This window comes from Dendrobates tinctorius, unplaced genomic scaffold (assembly GCF_039654945.1).
Source record: "Dendrobates tinctorius isolate UK_male_01 unplaced genomic scaffold, ASM3965494v1 ptg000121l, whole genome shotgun sequence".
In the NCBI taxonomy this organism is placed as follows: domain Eukaryota; kingdom Metazoa; phylum Chordata; class Amphibia; order Anura; family Dendrobatidae; genus Dendrobates; species Dendrobates tinctorius.
In genome coordinates, this window is record NW_027361789.1 from 2,917,750 (window position 1) to 2,938,688 (window position 20,939).

Genomic DNA, 20,939 nt, shown 5'->3' on the forward strand with positions numbered 1-20,939 from the left:
GTAGGGAATCACTCATTACAACATCATATGGCAGAGAGTTCCATAGTCTCACTGCTCTTACAGTAAAGAATCCGCGTCTGTGAGTATGCTTAAACCTTCTTTCCTCCAGACGTAGAGTATGCCCCCTTGTCCCCATCACAGGTCTAAGAGTAAAAAGATCATTAGATAGGTCTTTGTATTGTCCCCGCATATATTTATACATTGTAATAAGATCACCCCGAAGCCTCCGATTCTCCAAACTAAATAACCCCAAGTGTAATAACCTGTCTTGGTATTGCAGACCCCCTAGTGTTTGTTTTTGTTTGTTTATGATTATGGCTTACAGCCAATGAAAACCCAAAGTCATTATTTCAGTAAATTAGAATAATTAACAAAAGCACATACAAAGGCTTCCTACCTGTTTCAGTAGGCTGCTCAATCATGGGGAAGACTGTTGAAGAAAGTCATTGACACACTCCACAAGGAGAGTAAGCCACAAAAGGTCATTGCTAAAGATGCTGGCTTTTCAGAGTGCTGTATCCTATCATAATAGTGGAAAGCTGAGTGGTAGAAAAAAGTGAACAAGTAACAGGGATAACCACTGTGTCAAAAGGATTAAGACATGGCCATTAAAAAATTGGGGGGAGATTTACAAAGAGTGGAATGATGCTGGAGTCATTGCTTCAAAAGTCACCACACACAGATGTATCCAGGACATGGGTTACAAGTGGAGAGGCACACAATCCAAGCTGCTTGAGGTTTAATGTGACGTTTCCACAAACAGTGATGGCTTGGGGAGCCATATCATCTGCTAGTGTAGGTCCACTGTGTTTTATCAAGACCAAAGTCAGCGCAGCCGACTACCAGGAAATTTTAGAACACTTCATGCTTCCCTCTGCTGATAAGCTTTTTTTGGAGATGGAAAATTAATTCTCCAGCAGGACTTGGCACCTGCCAAATTACCAATACCTGGTTTAAAAACAACGGCATCACTGTGCTTGATTGGTCAGCAAACTCGCCTGACCTTAATGTCATAGAGAATCTATGGGGTATTATCAAGAGGAAGATGAGTCACCAGACCCAACAATGCAGACGAGCTGAAGGCTGCTATCAATTCAACCTGGACTTCCATAACACCTCAGCAGTGCCACAGGCTGATCGCCTCCATGCCATGCCGCATTGATGCAGTAATTGATGCAAAAGGAGCCCCAACCAAGTATTGAGTGCATCTCCTGAACATTAGAGTTGAGCGATACCAGCCGATACTTGAAAATATCGGATCGGAATGGATCGGCCGATCTTAAAAAAAGTATCGGTATCGCCGATTCCGATACCGGGAACCAATGCAAGTCAATGGGGCCAAAATATCGGAATTAAAAAAAACCCTTTCTTTCCTTGTAGGTTAATTCTACATGAAGAAAAACAACTAAGAATAATGTAGAATATATTGTGGGAGGTGGAGGAGACATTAAAGCCATAGAGGTTTAGCCCAATCAAATGGAATAGCAGGAATTAAACTTTTTTTTTAAAGACGTTAGGAGTTACAAAGATATTGACTATGTTAGCCTCATTTATATTTTGCCAGACATGTATGTCTTCTTCTTCTTTCTTCTTTCTTCTTCTTTCTTATTCTTCTTCCTTTTTTTACCTTCTTCTTCTTCCTTTTTTTACCTTCTTCTTCTTCTTCTTCTTCTTCTTCTTCTTCTTCTTCTTCTTCTTCTTCTTCTTCTTCTTCTTCTTCTTCTTCTTCTTCTTCTTCTTCTTCTTCTTCTTCTTCTTCTTCTTCTTCTTCTTCTTCTTCTTCTTCTTCCTTTTTTTACATTCTTCTTCTTCCTTTTTTTACATTCTTCTTCTTATTCCTTTTCTTACATTCTTCTTCTTATTCCTTTTCTTACATTCTTCATATTCTTCTTATTCAACAATTATTATTCTACATATTCAACTTCTTCATCTTCTTCCTATTCTTCTTCATCATATTCTTATTTGTGTCAGGCATTCCTGTAGTTGTTAACTAGAAAAGTTAGAAGTTTACACCTTCCGTTCTGCCTGTCACAAAAGATTTACAACAGGATTTGTCCGCGTTCAGTTTGGCCTGCAGCAGCAGGCCTTTTCCAGGGGCACCACGAGGAGGAACGGACTCACCCCCATACACTGCTTAGTCATCTTCTGCTTATAAATAAGATAATATCATTTGCTCAGAGTATTAGTCTTATGCTTAATGTTCTTCTGCTTTGTTTTTTTATGCTTCTTTGTCTTCTCTCTCTTGTTGTTCTGCATCTTGGTGGTTGTCTTCCTGTTCTTTGTCCTCTTGAACCAGCTGACTGTACTGGCACCCGGAGGGGCAGCAGAAGGAACAAGAGCCAATGGCACTACCGAGGACCAGCTGACGGTGCTGGAACCCGGTTACTAAGCAGGAGGTACCTGTGCTACAAAGCACTACCAAGGACCAGCAGACGTTGCCGGAACTCGGATACCGAGATGGAGGCACCTAGGCCAAAGGCTCTGCCGAGAACCAGCTGACGGTGCTGGAACCCGGATGGGTAGCATAAGCTGCAAGAGCAAATGGAAATAGCGAGGACCAGCTGACAGTGCTGGCACCCGGAGGGGCAGCAGAAGGAATAAGAGCCAATGGCACAACCGAGGACCAGCTGACGGTGCTGGAACCCGGTTACTAAGCAGGAGGTACCTGTGCTACAAAGCACTACCAAGGACCAGCAGACGTTGCCGGAACTCGTATACCGAGATGGAGGCACCTAGGCCAAAGGCTCTGCCGAGAACCAGCTGACGGTGCTGGAACCCGGAGGGGCAGCTGAAGTTACCCCTGAAAAGCAAAGTTGGCATGCCGCAAGCTGGCCGCAGTTACCGAATCACACAGTCCTACAGGGGGTGCTTGTCCTACTGGCACTACGGAACAAGCCTTTCTTACCAGAACCCGCAGTCCACATAGGAAGCACCTAAACTGCTGGCACCCTAGCCTCGGCTAACCCAACCGCACCACGACATGGCAACTTGGGGTGGCAAACTGACATTGACACTTCCCGGAAACAGCAGGCAGGGCTGGAACTAAGCTGGGCAGGAGGGAGTACCCGTGCCAAAGTCAGTTATGAGCAGCAACTGGCGATGTTGGAGCCCAGGGACAAGCACTTAGCAGGCTGAGGCCTGATGTGCTGTCAATTGGGAGGCAGCAGGACAGATTGCCATCAAAACAGCAGGGGAACAGCTGACGTTACTGAACCCCACAAACACAGGAGCTAGTGTTTTACTCTGTGAAGACGGCACTTCCGAGCAACAACTGGCTGTGTTGAAGCCCAGGGACAAGCACGGAGCAGGCTGAGGCTGCATTGAAGAAATTTTAAGATCGGTTGTAGACTTCTACTAATTTTAACCAAGCTCCACTTAGGCCTGTGGCTTCACTGATTTTCGTATTTCCCCTGTCCTCCAACCCCGCCAGTTACAGCTCCGAAGTGGCGTCTGCACAATCCACACTTGTTCCTGTGTTACAGGTGTTCAGTCCGGTCAGTTAATCCCCTGATGTGTGTCCGGCAATGTCGCCTGCTCTGTCCACATTCCCATAAGTAGTTATGGGAATGTGGACAGAGCAGGCGACATTGCCGGACACACATCAGGGGATTAACTGACCGGACTGAACACCTGTAACACAGGAACAAGTGTGGATTGTGCAGACGCCACTTCGGAGCTGTAACTGGCGGGGTTGGAGGACAGGGGAAATACGAGAGACAGTGGAGCCACAGGCCTAATTGGAGCACGGTTAAAAATCAGTAGTAGTAGGACTGTGTAGGCAGCAGGAGACTTTGCCATCCACACAGCAGGGGATCAGCTAGCGTTACTGAACCCCACTGAGACACGGGAGCAAGTGTCTCTTTCCGTGTGGACGGCACTTCCGAGCTACAACTGGCTGTGTTGAAGCCCAGGAAATAGGAGGGTGTAGGCAGAGGCCTACTGTCTTTGGAATGCGGAGACAGCAGGAGAGACTGCCATCCACACAGCAGGGGAACAGCTGGCGTTACTGAACCCCACTGAGACACGGGAGCAAGTGTCTCTTTCCGTGTGGACGGCACTTCCGAGCTACAACTGGCTGTGTTGAAGCCCAGGAAATAGGAGGGTGTAGGCAGAGGCCTACTGTCTTTGGAATGCGGAGACAGCAGGAGAGACTGCCATCCACACAGCAGGGGAACAGCTGACGTTACTGAACCCCACTGAGACACGGGAGCAAGTGTCTCTTTCCGTGTGGACGGCACTTCCGAGCTACAACTGGCTGTGTTGAAGCCCAGGAAATAGGAGGGTGTAGGCAGAGGCCTACTGTCTTTGGAATGCGGAGACAGCAGGAGAGACTGCCATCCACACAGCAGGGGAACAGCTGGCGTTACTGAACCCCACTGAGACACGGGAGCAAGTGTCTCTTTCCGTGTGGACGGCACTTCCGAGCTACAACTGGCTGTGTTGAAGCTCAGGCAAAATCTGGGTGTAGGCTGAGGCCTACTGTCTTTGGAATGCAGAGACAGCAGGAGAGACTGCCATCTCCACAGCAGGGGAACAGCTGGCAGTGCTGAACCCCACTAACACTTGAACGAATGTGTTTGGCTCTGTGGAGACGACACTTCTGAAAACCAACTGACGCTGTTGGAGCCCAGGATTAGGCGAGGAGCAGGCTGGGGCCTGTTGCTTTTGGCAGGTGAAGGCAGCAGGAGACTTGCCATCTCCACAGCAGGGGAACAGCTGGCAGTGCTGAACCCCACTAACACTTGAACGAATGTGTTTGGCTCTGTGGAGACGACACTTCTGAACACCAACTGACGCTGTTGGAGCCCAGGATTAGGCGAGGAGCAGGCTGGGGCCTACTGGATTTTGGCAGGTGTAGGCAGCAGGAGACTTGCCATCTCCACAGCAGGGGAACAGCTGGCAGTGCTGAACCCCACTAACACTTGAACGAATGTGTTTGGCTCTGTGGAGACGACACTTCTGAACACCAACTGACGCTGTTGGAGCCCAGGATTAGGCGAGGAGCAGGCTGGGGCCTACTGGATTTTGGCAGGTGTAGGCAGCAGGAGACTTGCCATCTCCACAGCAGGGGAACAGCTGGCAGTGCTGAACCCCACTAACACTTGAATGAATGTGTTTGGCTCTGTGGAGACGACACTTCTGAACACCAACTGACGCTGTTGGAGCCCAGGATTACGCATGCCGCATGCACAGGCCAATGGGCAGCGGTTTTTATGGAGGTTGTTGACTACTACTGATTCTAACCATGCTCCACTTAGGCCTCTGGCTCCACTGTCTCTACTATTTACCCTGGCCTCCAACCCCGCCAGCTACATCTCTGAAGTGGCGTCAGCACAATCTACACTTGTTCCTGTGTTACTGGTGCTCAGTCCCGTCAGTTCATCCCCTGATGTTTGTCCGGCAAGTTCGCCAGCTCTGTCCTCATTCCCACTACTGGTTATGGGAATGTGGACAGAGCAGGAGACCTTGCTGGACACACATCAGGGGATAAACTGATGGGACTGAGCCACAGGAACAAGTGTAGATTGTGCTGACGCCACTTCAGAGATGTAGATGGCGGGGTTGGAGGCCAGGGGAAATAGTAGAGACAGTGGAGCCAGAGACCTAAGTTGGGCACGGTTAAAAATCAGTAGTGGTTTGAATGTTGATGGAGCTGGTGACTTTGCCGTCCACACAGCAGGGGATCAGCTGGCGTTACTGAACCACACTAACACAGGAGCTAGTGTGTTTCTCTGTGCAGACGACACATCTGAGCGACAACTGGCTGTGTTGAAGCACAGGGATTATAGTTCAGGTGGTAGAAAAATGAACACACCAGCAGACCTGGATACAGTTGCCAACCACTAATTTAGTCTGTAAGAGGAATGGCAAAGTCTTTGGAGATCCAGGCCTTGTTCATTTTCAGAAAAGTCAGACGGTCAACATTATCGGAAGATAGTCGCGTGCGACGGTCTGTTAGTACACCACCTGCGGCACTAAAGACGCGTTCCGATAATACACTGGCAGCAGGGCAAGCCAGCACCTCCAATGCATAATGGCTAAGCTCTGGCCATGTATCCAGCTTAGAGACCCAAAACTTGAAGGGGGAAGAGCCATCTGGGAGTACAGTGACAGGGCAAGACATGTAGTCTGACACCATCTGACGGAAGCGTTGCCTCCTGCTGACTCGAGGCGTCGCTGATGGTGTAGACAATTGTGGTGGACACACAAAACTTTGCCACATTTGGGCCATAGTGGTCTTGCCTTGTGCTGTGGCGCTGCCTCTGCTCCCTCTTTGTGCAGAGTTTCCTCCACTGCCTCGACGCACAGAGCTGCTTTGTAAAGCACTAGAAACAATGCTGTCGGGTGGAATGGAAAACATTATGGACTGCACCAGTGACTCTTCGTACTCCTGCAGTTTATGCTCCCGGTTCAACGTTGGTATGAGCCTTTGTACGCTGTCCCGGTAGCGAGGATCTAGGAGGGTGTACCCCCAATAATCAGCCGAGACGAGAATGTGGGCGATGCGGCGGTCGTTTCTCAGGCACTGCAGCATGAAATCAACCATGTGCTGCAGACTCCCAACTGCCAAAGAACCGCTGTCCCCTGTTTGAGGCGTGACCTCGGCCTGCTCTGCATCACCCCACCCTCGCTGTACATACATAGAGGTTTGTGTACCTCCCTCCTCTGGAGAGATGTCTTCCTCCTCCATCGACTCCTCCTCATCCTCCTCACAAAGTGTCCCCTGCCTAGGCCTTTGTGAGGAAACACGTAGCGCAGACTGTCCAGAAGCAGATGGCATTTGGGACTCCTCATCCTCCACCTCTTCCGAAACCTCATCCCTTAGTGCTTGCAGTGTTTGTTGAAGCAGGCAGATAAGGGGGACAGTCATGCTGACTAGTGCATCATCTTCACTCGCCATCCGCGTAGATTCATCGAAGGCACGCAAAACGAGGCAGATGTCCTTCATAGAGGCCCACTCAATGGTGCTGAAGTGTGAACGGCGCACAGTGCGACTTGTTTGCGCCTGATGCAGCTGGTACTCCATGACTGCTGCCTGCTGCTCACACAACCGCTCCAACATATGTAACGTTGAATTCCACCGGGTGGGTAGGTCACATATGATGCGATGTTCCGGAAGGCCAAATCGTCGCTGCAGAGCAGCGAGGTGCGATCTTGCCGTGCTGGAACGCCGCAAGTGAGCGCACTCTATGCGGACCTTGTGCAACAGTGCATCAAGATCCGGATAGTCCCTCAGAAAGCTCTGCACGACCAAGTTAAGCACATGTGCCAGACATGGGATGTGTGTGAGGTTGCCTAGGCCAAGAGCTGCCACCAGATTTCGGCCATTGTCACACACTACCAAGCCCGGCTGGAGATTCGCTGGCCCAAACCACACATCGCTCTCCTGCTTGATAGCATTCCAGAGCTCCTGTGCTGTGTGGCTTCGATTCCCCAAAGAAATTAATTTGAGTACAGCCTGTTGACGTTTGGCCACGGCTGTGCTCATATTGGTCGTAACAGGCTCCTGCTCTGCTGTTTCTGAGGAACTTGAGTAGGAGGAGGAGTCTATGTGTACAGACTGGAGTCCTGCAATCCGTGGCGTTGGAAGAACACGTACAGCGCCACTCTCCAGATCTGTACCCGGCTCCACAACATTGACCCAGTGGGCAGTGAGGGAAAGGTATCACCCCTGTCCATGGTTACTGGTCCACGCATCGGTGGTCAGGTGGACCTTGCTACTAACGGCGTTTAGTAGCGCATGTTTTATTTTGCCCTCAACATGTTTCTGCAGGGCAGGGATGGCTCGCCTGCTGAAATAAAAGCGGCTGGGCACGTTGTATTGGGGGACTGCCAATGCCATTAAGTCCCGGAAGGTGTCAGTGTCCACCAGCCTGAATGACAGCATTTCAACTGCCAGAAGTTTGGCAATGCCAGCATTCAGAGACTGTGCTCGGGGATGGTTTGCCGAGTAAGGGCACCTTTTATCCCATGCCTGTGCTACCGATGGCTGTGATGGATGGGAACGTGCTGCTATGGGTGGAATCTGACAGGGTCTCCGGACAACAGTGGCAGAGGTTCTTCCTTGGCGATCCTGTGAGGAAGCCGAACCAGCAGTGTGTGAGCTGGAGGAAGAGGCCCCAACACGAACTGAAGAGGTGGTAGGTGGTGCTGTACGTTGGCCTACGTCTTCAGGGTGTCTCTGCAACTCCAACTCGTGCTTGGTTCGCACATGTTTCCACATATTTGTGGTATTGAAGTTGCTGACATTTCTCCCTCTTTTGACTTTCTGATGACACAGCTTGCATTTGACAAAGCAAATGTCATCTGCAACTGTGTCAAAAAAGGACCACGCACTGCAAGTCTTGGGAGCGCCCGTTTTGCCTTTGGAATGAGGAATGCTCCTAACGGGTGCCGAAGTGGAGGGTACAGGCAACCAAGTCTTCCCCCTCCCTCTGCCTCCTGTTTTGGCCGGTAGGGGAATCTCTTCCTCCGAGCTGCTCCCACCACCTTCCTGTTCCTCACGCCATGATGGGTCAAGGACCTCATCATCTTCCCTCCCCTCTTCAAACAGCTGCTTCTCCGGGGTTGTCTCGCCAGCACCGTACGCACCAGAAAGTGGCAACTGAGTCTCGTCATCATCTGATGCGTACTGAGGTGTGCTGACCATAGGCACTGGCCCACTCGCCTCTTCAGATTCAGAGGGACCAAGAAGTTGCGCATCACTGCATACTCCCTCTTCTTCACATTCAGGAATGCTGCTTGGCTGGCCCCCTCTTTCCAAGCCAACAGATTCCGAGAACAGATGTAGAGACTGTGATGGCTCCTGTCCATGTCTCTCTGACTGCCTGGGCACTTTGGCAGGTGGTGAAGAGACAGATGGTTGCTCTTCGGTGCTCTGGTCCTGAGAGGCTGTGGAAGTAATTGAAGTCGATGCGTTAGCTGCCATCCATCCGACAACGGCTTCAATTTGTTCCTCCTGCAGCAGTGGGGTACGTTGAGGTCCTACAAAGCTGCGCATAAAGGACTGTTGCCTGCTAAAACTGGGGGATGCTGATCCACTGGTGCCCGCAGCAGGCCCAGAATCCCCACGTCCTCTCCCTGCAGAATCCCCACGTCCTCTCCCTGCTGAAACTCCACGCCCACGCGCCTTACTCCCTGCCTTCTTCATCTTGCCAGACTGCTTAAGATAGGCAGAAAAGTACAAAGGGGGGCCTTAGTGTGCTTATTCCTGAACAGCTGGTTACAGGTACAAGAAACACTAATTTTATGAAGTGTGTGTGTGTGGACTACACTTTAATAGGAGCTGATGTGGCCTACACAAGTTCCAAATGTAGTGTTTGGTGAACTTTTTTTGTGGTTTCTTTGTTGGAAACAAACTCAAAGTATGTGAACAAAGAATTGAAACGGATAGTATCAACAACTTTTTGGAGCTATTACAATGCAGGCAGTTAACCTACAATGCAAAAGATGAGGCTCCAAAAAAATTGGGTAATACTAATCTGGCTGCGCCGGCAGGGCACAAGCCAGAAAAAAAGGCTCCTCTATCTACTCCTATATAGTGTTTGCAACCAACCAATGTTGATGGATACGGATGGATGCACACTAATAGGAGAAGAAAAAATGAGCTGCACTCAAAGACAAATATGTGTGAGGCAGTGACGCACGTTGAGCGTCCTACAACCAGACGTAGCTGCAGGACACTCTACTCAGCGTGAGCTGCACTCACACACAGTCAGAGACCTCTCAAGACAGCCGTGAACAGTGCAGCTAAGTGGGCACTGGCACTGACAGGCTGCAGAAAGGCTCCGCTGTGTACTCCTATATAGTGTTTGCAACCACCGTAGATGGAGACGGATGGATGCACACTAATAGAAGAAAAAATGAGCTGCACTCAAATAAAAATGTGTGAGGCACTGACGCACGCTGAGCGTCCTACAACCAGACGTAGCTGCAGGACACACTACTCAGCGTGAGCTGCACTCACACAGTCAGAGACCTCTCAGACAGCCGTGAACAGTGCAGCAAAGTGGACACTAGCACTGAAAGGCTGCAGAAAGGCTCCGCTGTCTACTATTAGTGTTTGCAACCAACGTATATGGATACGGATGGAAGCACACTAGATTGAAATTATGTAAAAAATGCAGCTCAAAAATTAAAAGATGTATGAGGCAGCAGTGAGGCATGCTGGGCAGCCTACAACCTGACGTGGCTGCAGGACCCACTCCACAGCGTGAGCTGCACTCACACAGCCCTTGCAGACAGCTGTGCCCTTGCAGAAACTGCTGCTAGGGCAAAGAAGGCTACAGTGGTGGTTTATGTAGCCTGGGTTAAGCACTAGATGTTTGGCGGAATCGCTATTTCTCACTGTCCCTGTCTTCTACAGCAGCCTGTCCCTAACTGAATTCACAGCAGAGTGAACCAGAAATGGCGGCTGCAGTGGCTTTTATAGTGCATCATGACATCATTTCGGCAGCCAATCACAGCCATGCCAATAGTTAACATGCCTAACAGGATGTGCCCACACTTCAGAGGATTCCCATTGGCTTAATCAAAGCAAGCAGGCTCATAGCATGATGGGAACTTCCGATTCCGGTATCCGATATGACAAAAGTATCGCAAGTCAGTATCGGAATTCCGATACCGCTAATATCGGCCGATACCCGATACTTGCGGTATCGGAATGCTCAACACTACTGAACATACATTTCAGTAGGCCAACATTTCGGATTTTAAAATCATTTTCAAGCTGGTGTTATAAAGTATTCTAATTTACTGCACTAATGACTTTTGGGTTTTCATTGTCTGTAAGCCATATTCAACGTAAACAGAAATAAACACTTCAAATAGATCACTTCATTTGTAATGACTCTATATAATGAGTTTCACTTTTTGTATTGAAGGACTGAAAACTTTTTGATATTCTAATTTAGTGAGAAGGACTTGTAGCTGCAAACCTAGTGTTAATCAGGATAATAGCATTTTTATGTCTGAAAAGCTTACAGGAGCAGCGGCTAAACGATGAAAATGAAGCTGTATTCTTCCTACAGCCACTCACTTCCACTCATTGGAATCATGCAGAGAGCATTTAGAATAACGGCTTAGTACACAGTGAGTGTACTGACACTTTGAAACCTTGTCCAGTGAGTGTAGAGCAGGCTGCCAAAGAGTCAAATAAACTGCAGCGCAGGATACTATTCAATCTGCTAATGAGTGATTGCTGCACACTCACAGTATTGTGAACGATGACTGTAACAGCCCCATGCACTGCCCCAATGACTGGAGTGTGCAGGTAGAACTTAATTTTCTCCCTTTAGCTGTGCTTCCAGTAAGTCTGCCATACATGGTTTAAACTGTACCTCCAGATTACCCCTACAGTATGTAATGCTGACAAATGGCATTCTTGATGGTGACCGATTCCCTGATAGAGATAAATGGGTGATGTTTTTGAGACATTGCGATTGCTGACATGCTGAAAAAGTCTGAATTATTTTTTTTAAAATATGGCAGTGACAAAAATAGTAAAAACAGAACTCAGTCATTACCCCAATATTGATGCTGAAAGGGCAATCTGTTAAAGATTAAGCACCCCATCCCCACCCAAAGGATTTATTTTCACATACAGGCCAGTGAAAAATGAACTGATTGGTACCCTTTCATTACTGTCTACCCTTTGCATGATTGTTGAGAAATGAACGTTTTTGGCGTTATGCAACTGTGAGTGCAGTAAGATGCAGAATACACTTAAGAAAACTGTCCCTCCTCAGATTATTAATATTCATGTTGTCTCCCTACCTGTTGATCGATGTACATTTGATGTCACGTGATGTCCAAGAAATTGCACACAGGTTGAGATCAGTGCTTTTATGCACCAATTTGCCCATGAGGGCAAATGGTTGTTTCTGCTGCCTATGTTCCACAAGAACACAGAGGTCTTTGCCCTCAGTAGGGCAAGTTAGAGCATAGTAGCTAGGGGACCAGTGACTGGTTCTGTTGTCAGATGTACATCATCTATCCATCAACAGAGCAAGGGAGATATCAAGAATGTCAATATTCAGAGTTTCCTTAAGTGCATTCTCCAGTCCACTAAACTTAACATGAATAAAGTCCAGCTCACCAGTATGACATCATGGAACTCGGAGCACGGATCCGCCGTGTCACGGCGTGGATCAAAGCAAAATAGAGGAAAATCCAGCTTCACGAGAAAGTGAAAAAATCCATTTTTTTATTCACTTAAAATTTCAGAGATAGAGGATACAATATCAGCATAAATAGCAGCAAAAAATGTGTTAAACGCGTTTCTGGTGTCACAGCACCCTTAGTCATGAACTAAGGGTGCTGCGACACCAGAAACGCGTTGATAACACATTTTTTGCTGCTATTGTATCCTCGATCTCTGAAATTTTAAGTGAGTAAAAAAATGGATTTTTTCACTTTCTCGTGAAGCTGGATTTTCCTCTATTTCTCTAAACTTAATGCTTCATTTGCATACAGCTAAAAACACAGATTTATTCAATCTCCCATGACAGCACCAGGAGAGAGGAGATATGCTCTTCAAGGACAGGAAACCTACAGACCTAAAATGGCAGCACCGCTTCCATGCATCAGTTGTTTTCTTGTTCTTGACAGGGAGAACCTCTTTCCAGACATACCGTTTGAAGAGGAGTCATACCAATGCCCGGTCGGTTTGTTCAGGCAGTGGGTGTCCCCTAACTCGACCTGTGCATGGTCCCAGAAAGCACCACAATGGGTCCAGGTGGACCGCACGGTAGTGAGCAGAGCAGGTGAGCGGTATACAGGTATTAGTACCAGCTTGGTAGTGGTCTGTGCCAAAGACAGGTGAGTATGGACTGGAGTCGGCTGGCCGTGTCTTGAGGCATTGGCTGTGGGCCGAGGCGTGCTCCGAGGACGTATCAGGTGGGGAGTGCCCGGAGGGTGCGAGTGTCCATATGGTGTGCTTGTGGGGGGGCGTCCTGTAGTCACGTTAGCATGGGTCACAGCCGGCGGGTTCTGGGGGAAGGTCATTGCGAATATGGCACTGGAGGACCACGGGAAGAACCTGCTGATCTGGATTTCTGGGGGTGTCGGATGGGGGTGTGTCCTATGATTTAAAAGGACATCTGAACAACTCTATGTGCTTCCTGGCCCATGATCATTTTCCAAAGGAAGATGAAGTCACCCAAGCAGCCGTAGAAGCATCAGCAGCAGCCTGTGCAGCTGCTGCTCAGTGAGAAGCCTCAAACATCCTTTCAATGAACTTGTCAAGTGTGGGAAGTAGACGTGTTGGTGAGAGATGTTATTTTGTGGAGAGGTCCAGTCAGAGGAGCTCCAGCAGAGTGGACAATTGATCAGCCTACAGGGATTGTCCTTTGGCTGAGATGTCACCCTCGTAATCTTGTACCATTTCATGATCTTTGTTAAAGTTCACTTGGTGATGTAGTATTCCCTTATTTCTCCTTATTTCTGCCAGCATAAATGTACGCTTTGCAAGTCAATGGTGCTGCACTTTTGTCACAAGAGACTGTGCCAGTCTTGCATTGAGCAGACCATAGCAGAAGAAACATCTGATTTCACTACTAGTCTAAGGAAGATTATTAAGGCAGAGGTGAGAATGAGTCTGCGGTCTCTATCCCAGGAAGAGGCCCACAAGATGAAGGAAAAGAAGACTAAGTCCCTTGAGTCGGAATTTCTAGTGAATCGGTCAGGGGCAAGGATTTTTCTGGGTCATCTGCATCCGCGTCCTCCTCTTTGGATGATGGCTCTAGCCACTCCTACTTCCCTATAGACCAAGTGGAAAAGCTGATGAAGTCAATCAGAAATACCATAGGGGCAGTGGAGTCAAAACTAGAGAGGTCGGTATAGGATGTCATGTTTGGGGGTCTGGACCAGAGAAAATGCAGATCCTTCCCCTTAAATGACAGGATCCACTCTCTCATACATCGAGAGTGGAAAAGACAGGAGAGGAAAGGTTTGTTCCCTTTCCCCAGCTTTTAAAAGGAGATGTCCTTTTGAGGATCCTGCCTCATTATCCTGTGATAAAGCCCTGAAGCTAGATGCATCAGTGGCTAAGGCATCTAAAAAGTCCTCATTGCCTTTTGAGGACATGGGGACTTTAAGGGACCCACTGGACGAAAAGGCAGACCTCTTTCTTAAGGGCAACTGGAAACAGAAGTCGTGGAACTGTGGCTGTCCTGGTGAAGGTTCCTTTGTTCGAAAGAGGTAGAGCGTTCTATTCCCCTCTCTTTCTGATTGGGGAGCCAGACAGTTCCTTTAGAACCATTATAAAGTTAAAGGTTCTAAACACGTTCCTGAAAGTGCGCCTCTTTTACATGGAATCTATAAGGTCGGCAATAATGCTAGACTTTACAAATTGTTTCATGGAAGTGTTAGCTCTCAAATATGCGTACTACCATGTGTCTATACATGCGGATCATAAGCAGTTCCTTAGAGAAGCAATGGTCCTAGAGGGCACGATTAGACGCTTTCAGTTTAGAGCCCTCCCGTTTGATCTCACTATTGCTCCTCGGATTTATACCAAGGTTGTTGCAGAGGTCATATCACATCTGTGCTAGAGAAATGTCTTTAATGTCCCCTATCTGGACGAATTTTTATAATAGTAGCCAAGTCGGCTCATCTTTGCTGGACCCAGGTGGAAGAAATGATGGCCATGTTGGAATGATTGCGGAGGCTGTTAAACCTTAAAAAGTCGTGTCTCAAACCCATAAAGGTGCAGGAGTTCCTAGAGCTAATGATAGACTCTTAGAATCAGGAGTGTCAGATACCAGCTAGTAAATTAGAAAGCATCCAACCCCAGGTGTTGAGCTGTGAACAGTCCCTCTATGGCCCTTAGAAAGGCGATGTCTGTTCTGGAATCATTAACTTCAAGTGGGCTCAATTTCATATGAGAGCCTTACAGTGGAACATCTTTCTTAATGGCCATTCTCTTTATCCCCATCCTCAATACAATCCCTTTCATGGTGGCTGAATTTGTCTAATCTATCCAGGGGGATTCCCTTGGTGAATTATTTAGCTCGAGTAGTCACTACAGATGCTAGCCTTACATGTTGGGTTTTTTTTTGTGAAGTCATTGTCTAAGCGATATGGAGGGGGGAATGAGTTAGGTAGATCATCTAACAGAACTGATGGAGGTGGAGTTAGCAATAAGAAGGCTCCTTATATCCGTACAGGGTCATCATGTCAGGATCCTTTCCTGCAATCAGGTAACTGTGGCCTACATCAGCCACCAAGGGAGGGCCAAATCCAGATTCTTAATGGAAGTGGCAGATCGGATATTCCACCTAGCAGAAAACCATTTCCTGTCATTAACGGCTCTTCACATAAGAGGAAGAGAGAATATCAGAGTGGACTTTTTGAGTCGCAACCAACTCAAGCAGGGAGAATGGGTACTGAGTCAGTTAATCTTCAGGCAGATGGGGGGTGGTCCAGACATAGACCTCTTCACCACCAGGTAGTACAGGAAGGTAGAAAAGTTCTGCTTTCTCAACCCCAGCGAAGATCCACTGGTGGTGGATGCCTTCCTTGTCCGGTGGGACTTCAGTCTTGCTTATCTCTTCCCTCCATTAGCCCTGCTGTCATTGGAAGTAAGGAAGGTCAGAGAGGACAAGGGAATGATTATTGTAATCGCCCCCTTTTGGCCCAAAAGACCATGGTTTTCGTGGCTGAGGACTATGTTGGTCACCAATCCATGGGTACTACCGGAGCACCCAGATCTCCTTGCTCCAGGGCCAGTCTGCCATCCACTGGTGTCCAGTCTACATCTGATGATGTGGAATTTGATAGGGCACTGTTCAGGGGAAAAAGATTTTTCTCCTAATCTGGTAGCCACTGTACTAAAGAGCAGGAAAGTGGCCATGACCAAAATTTATGCCAGAACCTGGAGAAAGTTTCTGTCCACCTTAAATTCAAACATTTAGGGAGTGGGAGGGAAGCTCCAGTAGGTCGGACTATCCACATGCACTCTCAAAGTCGAAATATTGGCTCTGGGGGCCCTGTTTAGTTATTATCTGGCAGGGAATTATTGGGTAGCTAGATTTATTAAGGCATCAGCTAGATTTAGGCCAATCTATAAAGAGAGGATAATGCCGTGGGACATGAACCTAGTCCTAACAGCTATGACTGAATCACCATTTGAACCAATTGAGTCAGCCCCAATAAAGATTATTTCCCTTAAAGCAGCCCTTCTCGTAGCATTTACATCTGTCCGAAGGGTTTGTGATATTCAGACCCTTTCCAAACTTCCACCCAGTTCTTGGAGGATAGCATTATCTTGAAACCAGATCCATTTTGCCTACCAAATGTAGCTTCTAAATTCCATAGGTTACAGGAAATAGTTCTTCCATTCTTCCTTCTCAACCCTAAAAATCAGAAGAAGTTCCATACGCTAGATGTCAGGAGGTGCCTTTTATAGTTTATGTCCGTTTCTAATCCTTGGAAAAGGGATAATTCTTTATGCCCTTTCAGGGTGCTAGGAAGGGACTTAAAATTTCAAGAGACACTTTGGCTAGGTGGATCAGGGAGGTCATTTCATTAGCTTATACATCAAGTGGTAAGGCAGCACCAAAAGGTCTGAGGGCTGACTCCACAGGCAGCCTCCTGGGCGGAAAGATTAGAGGTTTCCAGTGAGCAAATGTGAAAGGTAGCTACTTGGTCTTGTAGGCTTGATATTGATGCCTCTTCCAATCTTACATTTGAAAGAAGGGTGCTTCAAGCTGTGGTCCCTCCCTAAATTCTTACCTCTCTGTAATTCTCTTGTAGTGCTGCCATGGGGGATTGAAAAAAGTCTGTTACTTACCGGTAATGGGATTTTTCGGAGCCCATGACAGCACCCTTATATTCCCTCCCTTCAAGTGTGGGTGAGAAGTTCTTCACTTGTATATAATCACATTTGAGAAATTAGTTGGTGTTCGGATTGGCATAAATTTTGCAATTAATCATGGGAAGTCCTCTTATGCTCTATAATCCAACTGATGCGTAGGAGTGGTGCAGCTCTTTTATGTCTGTAGGTTTCCTGTCCTTGAAGGGTGGATCCCCTCTCTTGTGGTGCTGTAATGGGCTCCAAAAAATCCTGTTACCGGTAAGTAACTAAGACTTTCAAGATTCAAGCAATGAATTCTCATTATATAGGTATCAGTGAGAGTTTGTAGCCCGGTAAAAAATAAGTGATTTGAGGGACGGTAGTTTAAACTTACTGACATGTTTTTCTATGATAAAATGTTACACTCATTTATATGCTTTAAAATGTGTTATGAGTTGCCAGAGCTTTGGCATGAAATTCCTGCATCCAAGGCAAAGGCTCAATTTTCTTGTCCAAGGCTTCTATCAAAAACTGTATATGAAACACAGTGGTATGCTGGCAGGATCTGGTTTTACAAATTATGTACTTAAATGTTTCATCTAAATTAATCATTTAATTCTTGCTGAGAAAAACTACCATGGTTATGATTAAAACAATTTTTTTTTTATAGATTGTTCATAGAACCCTAGCAGCTATGTTGGGATCCTTGGCAGCACTTGCAGCTTTGGCAGCAGTTGGTGATGTAAGTTGTTAACTAAAATAGTTTTCAGTAAACCCAAATGTATAACTTAAATAACAGCAACATTGCACATGGCAGAAGTTTTGATTACCAGTGGTTTGAGTGCTGAAGCAGTCAATATGTTATTATAATCGACTGTCGCAGTGCTCTGACACTGAGACAGGAGGTTGGGCTAGTTCTCACTGTAAGCTTAGGGAAAAATAAAGCTAAGGAAGCTGCCTGGTCTGAAGAGCCAGATGTAAAGAAACTGGGTGCAAGAATACAGTGAAATTCAGGAGGAATGAAATGTAGAAACAAAAATACAAAATTTATAGAGGTGTTGTATATTCCAGTACAGCACAGATGAGCTTTAAAAAATTGGATATCAGGGTTGTACATTCTTTTTAAGCTTTAAATCTGGACCTGATGTGTGCACTTTAACCCCTTCATAACTAATATATATTTATGTCATCGATAGTGCTCCTGCAATTGATGCGGGCTCTGGCTGGGAGCCCGTATCTTTCTTGATTTAATCAGCTATCAAGCACCTCTAACAGCCACTGGTGGATCCAGTGGTTGGACAATCGGAGCTTCAAATCTCCTAAGGGGATGATAGAACACAGTAAAAAAAAAAAAAAAAAAAAAGAGAAAAGTAAAATTTCAAATCATCCCCCTTTTTGCCCTATTTGAAAAAAACAATAAAAAACATTTAAAATAAACATTTGATGTCACTACATTCAGAAATGTATGATTTATTAAAATATAAAGTTAAAATAATCTGATCTGTAAATGGCCTAACATGCGGAAAAAAATCAAAACTCCAGAATTAATTTTTTGCAATAAAATGCAAAAATGGAAATCGTACTTTGGGTCTCAGAAAATGGCAACAAACTAAACCAAAACTTATTTCATGCCAATTTCAATTTTTTTTTCACCACTTAAAAAAAAAAAAAAATGGTCTACATGTTTGGTATGTGTACTTACCTGAGGAATCATATTACCAGGTAAGTTTTACCATACAGTAAACATAGTAAATAATAATAATAAAGCCATTGTGGAATTGCACATTTTTGTAATTTTTTTTTCAGTACACGATGTGGTAAAATCAATGGTGTCATTCAAAAGTACAAATGGTTTGATGCGAAAAAAAGTGATGGCTCTGGGAAGAAGGGAGCAAAAAATGTAAACAAAAAAACTGAATGGGTTAAATGTATAGATCTGTAACTTATGTAAAGTTAGTATTTTATCAGACTTCCTATTCTAATGTCATTTTTAAATTGTAAAATTGACAGGTTCATTTCTCTATATAAATATTCTTCGGAAGCTGCATTTTGGCATATAGCCTACGACACTTTCATTTTAATGTTTCCTTAACTACATTTATATAGCTTGGCACTTTTCATCCATCAATCTGAGGATCTATTACATAGGAGCAATAAAAGCAGCAGATGTTCTGCAATTTACCATAATTATTAGGTAGAGCTTAAGTATTATACTTTTTATTGGAAAGATGATTCTTGATGACACCAGAAGGAAACTTTACTTAACCACCACATTGCATAAAGTGGTTTTCTCTGACTTATGAAGCGGATACATATCACTGTTGGCTTATAATTGATGGGGGTGCATCCTGTAGGCCTTCAATGTTTCTTCATAGTGGAGGTGCACTGTGAAAATCTGTGTTTTCCCTTCACCCATGACAGCACCACCTGAGAGAGGGATCCACCCCGCCAGGACAGGAACCTACTGAGACATAAGGGGCGGCACCTCTCCCCCGCTTCAGTTGGGTTCCTGTCCTGGAAGGAACCCCACTGTCGGCGGTACCTGTCATGGGCGAAGAAAAGAAGATGGACCCAGCCCCATCCCGGCGCAGGAAGAACAGGTGTCTCACCTGCAGCGCCGGCCGTCGGGTGCTGGATGCGCAGTCCCCGGGCCCTCTGGGGTTCCGGGTTCGTGCGGGCGCCGGTGGGATCCCCGGGGTCTGCGGGAAGCCCCCACCGCGCCGCCCTCCCCTCGCGCACGCCGCATCTCGATCCCCATAGCAGGGTAGAGACACTGGCTTCTTCCAGCCGCTGACGTCAGCGGCGCATTGCATGCTGGGTGCGCCAGCTGACGTCAGAGAAGGGCGAAGGTATAATGGCGCCGGGTGCTACACCGGCCGGCTTTCTGAAGCGGTCGGCCGGCAGTCGCAGGGGGAGGGGAGAGACGCTCACCTGAGCGGAGGTGCGGTATTTAAAAAGAGAAGGCGGCAGCAAACGGCGGAGTCTGGAGTCAGAGCAGGAACGTTCAGTGTCCCTACCTCCCTCTCAGCCCTCTGGCAGAAAGCATGGAAGCCATTCCAGCAGCAGTCGCCCCAGCCGTAGGTCGGGGGACTCCTCAAGATCCAAAGAGCGCAGGTCACGTGCCCCGACGCAGCCTCCGAGTCCGGTACCCTTGATTTCGGGTGGTGAGTGATCTTCGTGAATGTTAGCATTATGTTAATAGGGCTTCTGTTGTATGCTTCACCCTGTAGGAAAGGCCTAGAAAATCGGGAAGCAAGAAGAACAATAGGGATTGTGCTATATGTAAATCTCCCCTAGCAAGAGATTGGCAAAAAGATCTCTGTGCTGCGTGCATTCAGCGGACTATGGCGGAGGAAGCGCCTAGTTTCGCAGCCAATCTGATATCTGCCCTAAGGTCAGAAATGAAAGGCTCAATTAAGTCCCTATTGAAAAAAGGGAAAAAAACCAGGAAGGATCCCCCTAGTTCCCCCTCGGATTCCGCGTCAATGTCACCTCAGGCAGAAAAATCATCCTCCTCAGACTCCTCAGACAGCGACATGGGGGGTAAACCATGTTTCCCTGTAGAAGACACAGACGCCCTCCTTAAAGGCCATTAAAGCTACAATGGGCCTACAGGAAGAAAAGGCGGCTAAAACCCTAGAGGACGTTATGTTTGGGGGGCTTCAGGAGAGGAAAAAACGAACCTTTCCAGTAAATGAGAAAATCCAGGCACTTATTGAGAAAGAGTGGGGAAAAAGCCCGAAAAATCGGGGGTCCTTCCATCCACTTCTAAGAGCCGATATCCCTTTGATCATAAGGATGCCGAGATATGGGACAAAATCCCCAAAATAGATGCAGCGGTGTCCAGGTCCTCCAAAAGGTCGGCCCTGCCCCTGGAAGATGCAGGGTTTCTTAGAGACTCGCTAGACAAGAAGGCAGACTCATATTTGAGGCACGCATGGGAAGCGACAGCAGGAGGACTAAAACCGGCGATAGCGGGAACTTGCACGGCACGCTCCCTCATGATCTGGCTGCAGCAGTTAGAAGAAAAGCTGGCTTCAAGGGTCCCAAGAGAGAAAATCTTGTCGGAGATGTATGTCTTGCACGGGGCAGCAGCTTTTTTGGCCGATACCTCGGCGGACTCTATGCGGATGACAGCCAGGGC

The 20,939-nt window shown here is 47.0% G+C and overlaps 1 protein-coding gene across 4 annotated transcripts in view; it reads left to right on the top strand.

Annotated features, from left to right (window-relative positions):
• The window catches only part of OCA2 (OCA2 melanosomal transmembrane protein), a 665,305-nt gene that overhangs the window by 377,120 nt on the left and 267,246 nt on the right, over positions 1–20,939 (top strand). For all 4 annotated transcript variants that reach the window (XM_073541479.1, XM_073541480.1, XM_073541481.1 and 1 more), the window contains one exon: positions 17,466–17,537. In XM_073541479.1, coding sequence (XP_073397580.1) covers positions 17,466–17,537 — 72 coding nt within the window. The remainder of the gene's footprint in view (positions 1–17,465; positions 17,538–20,939) is intronic.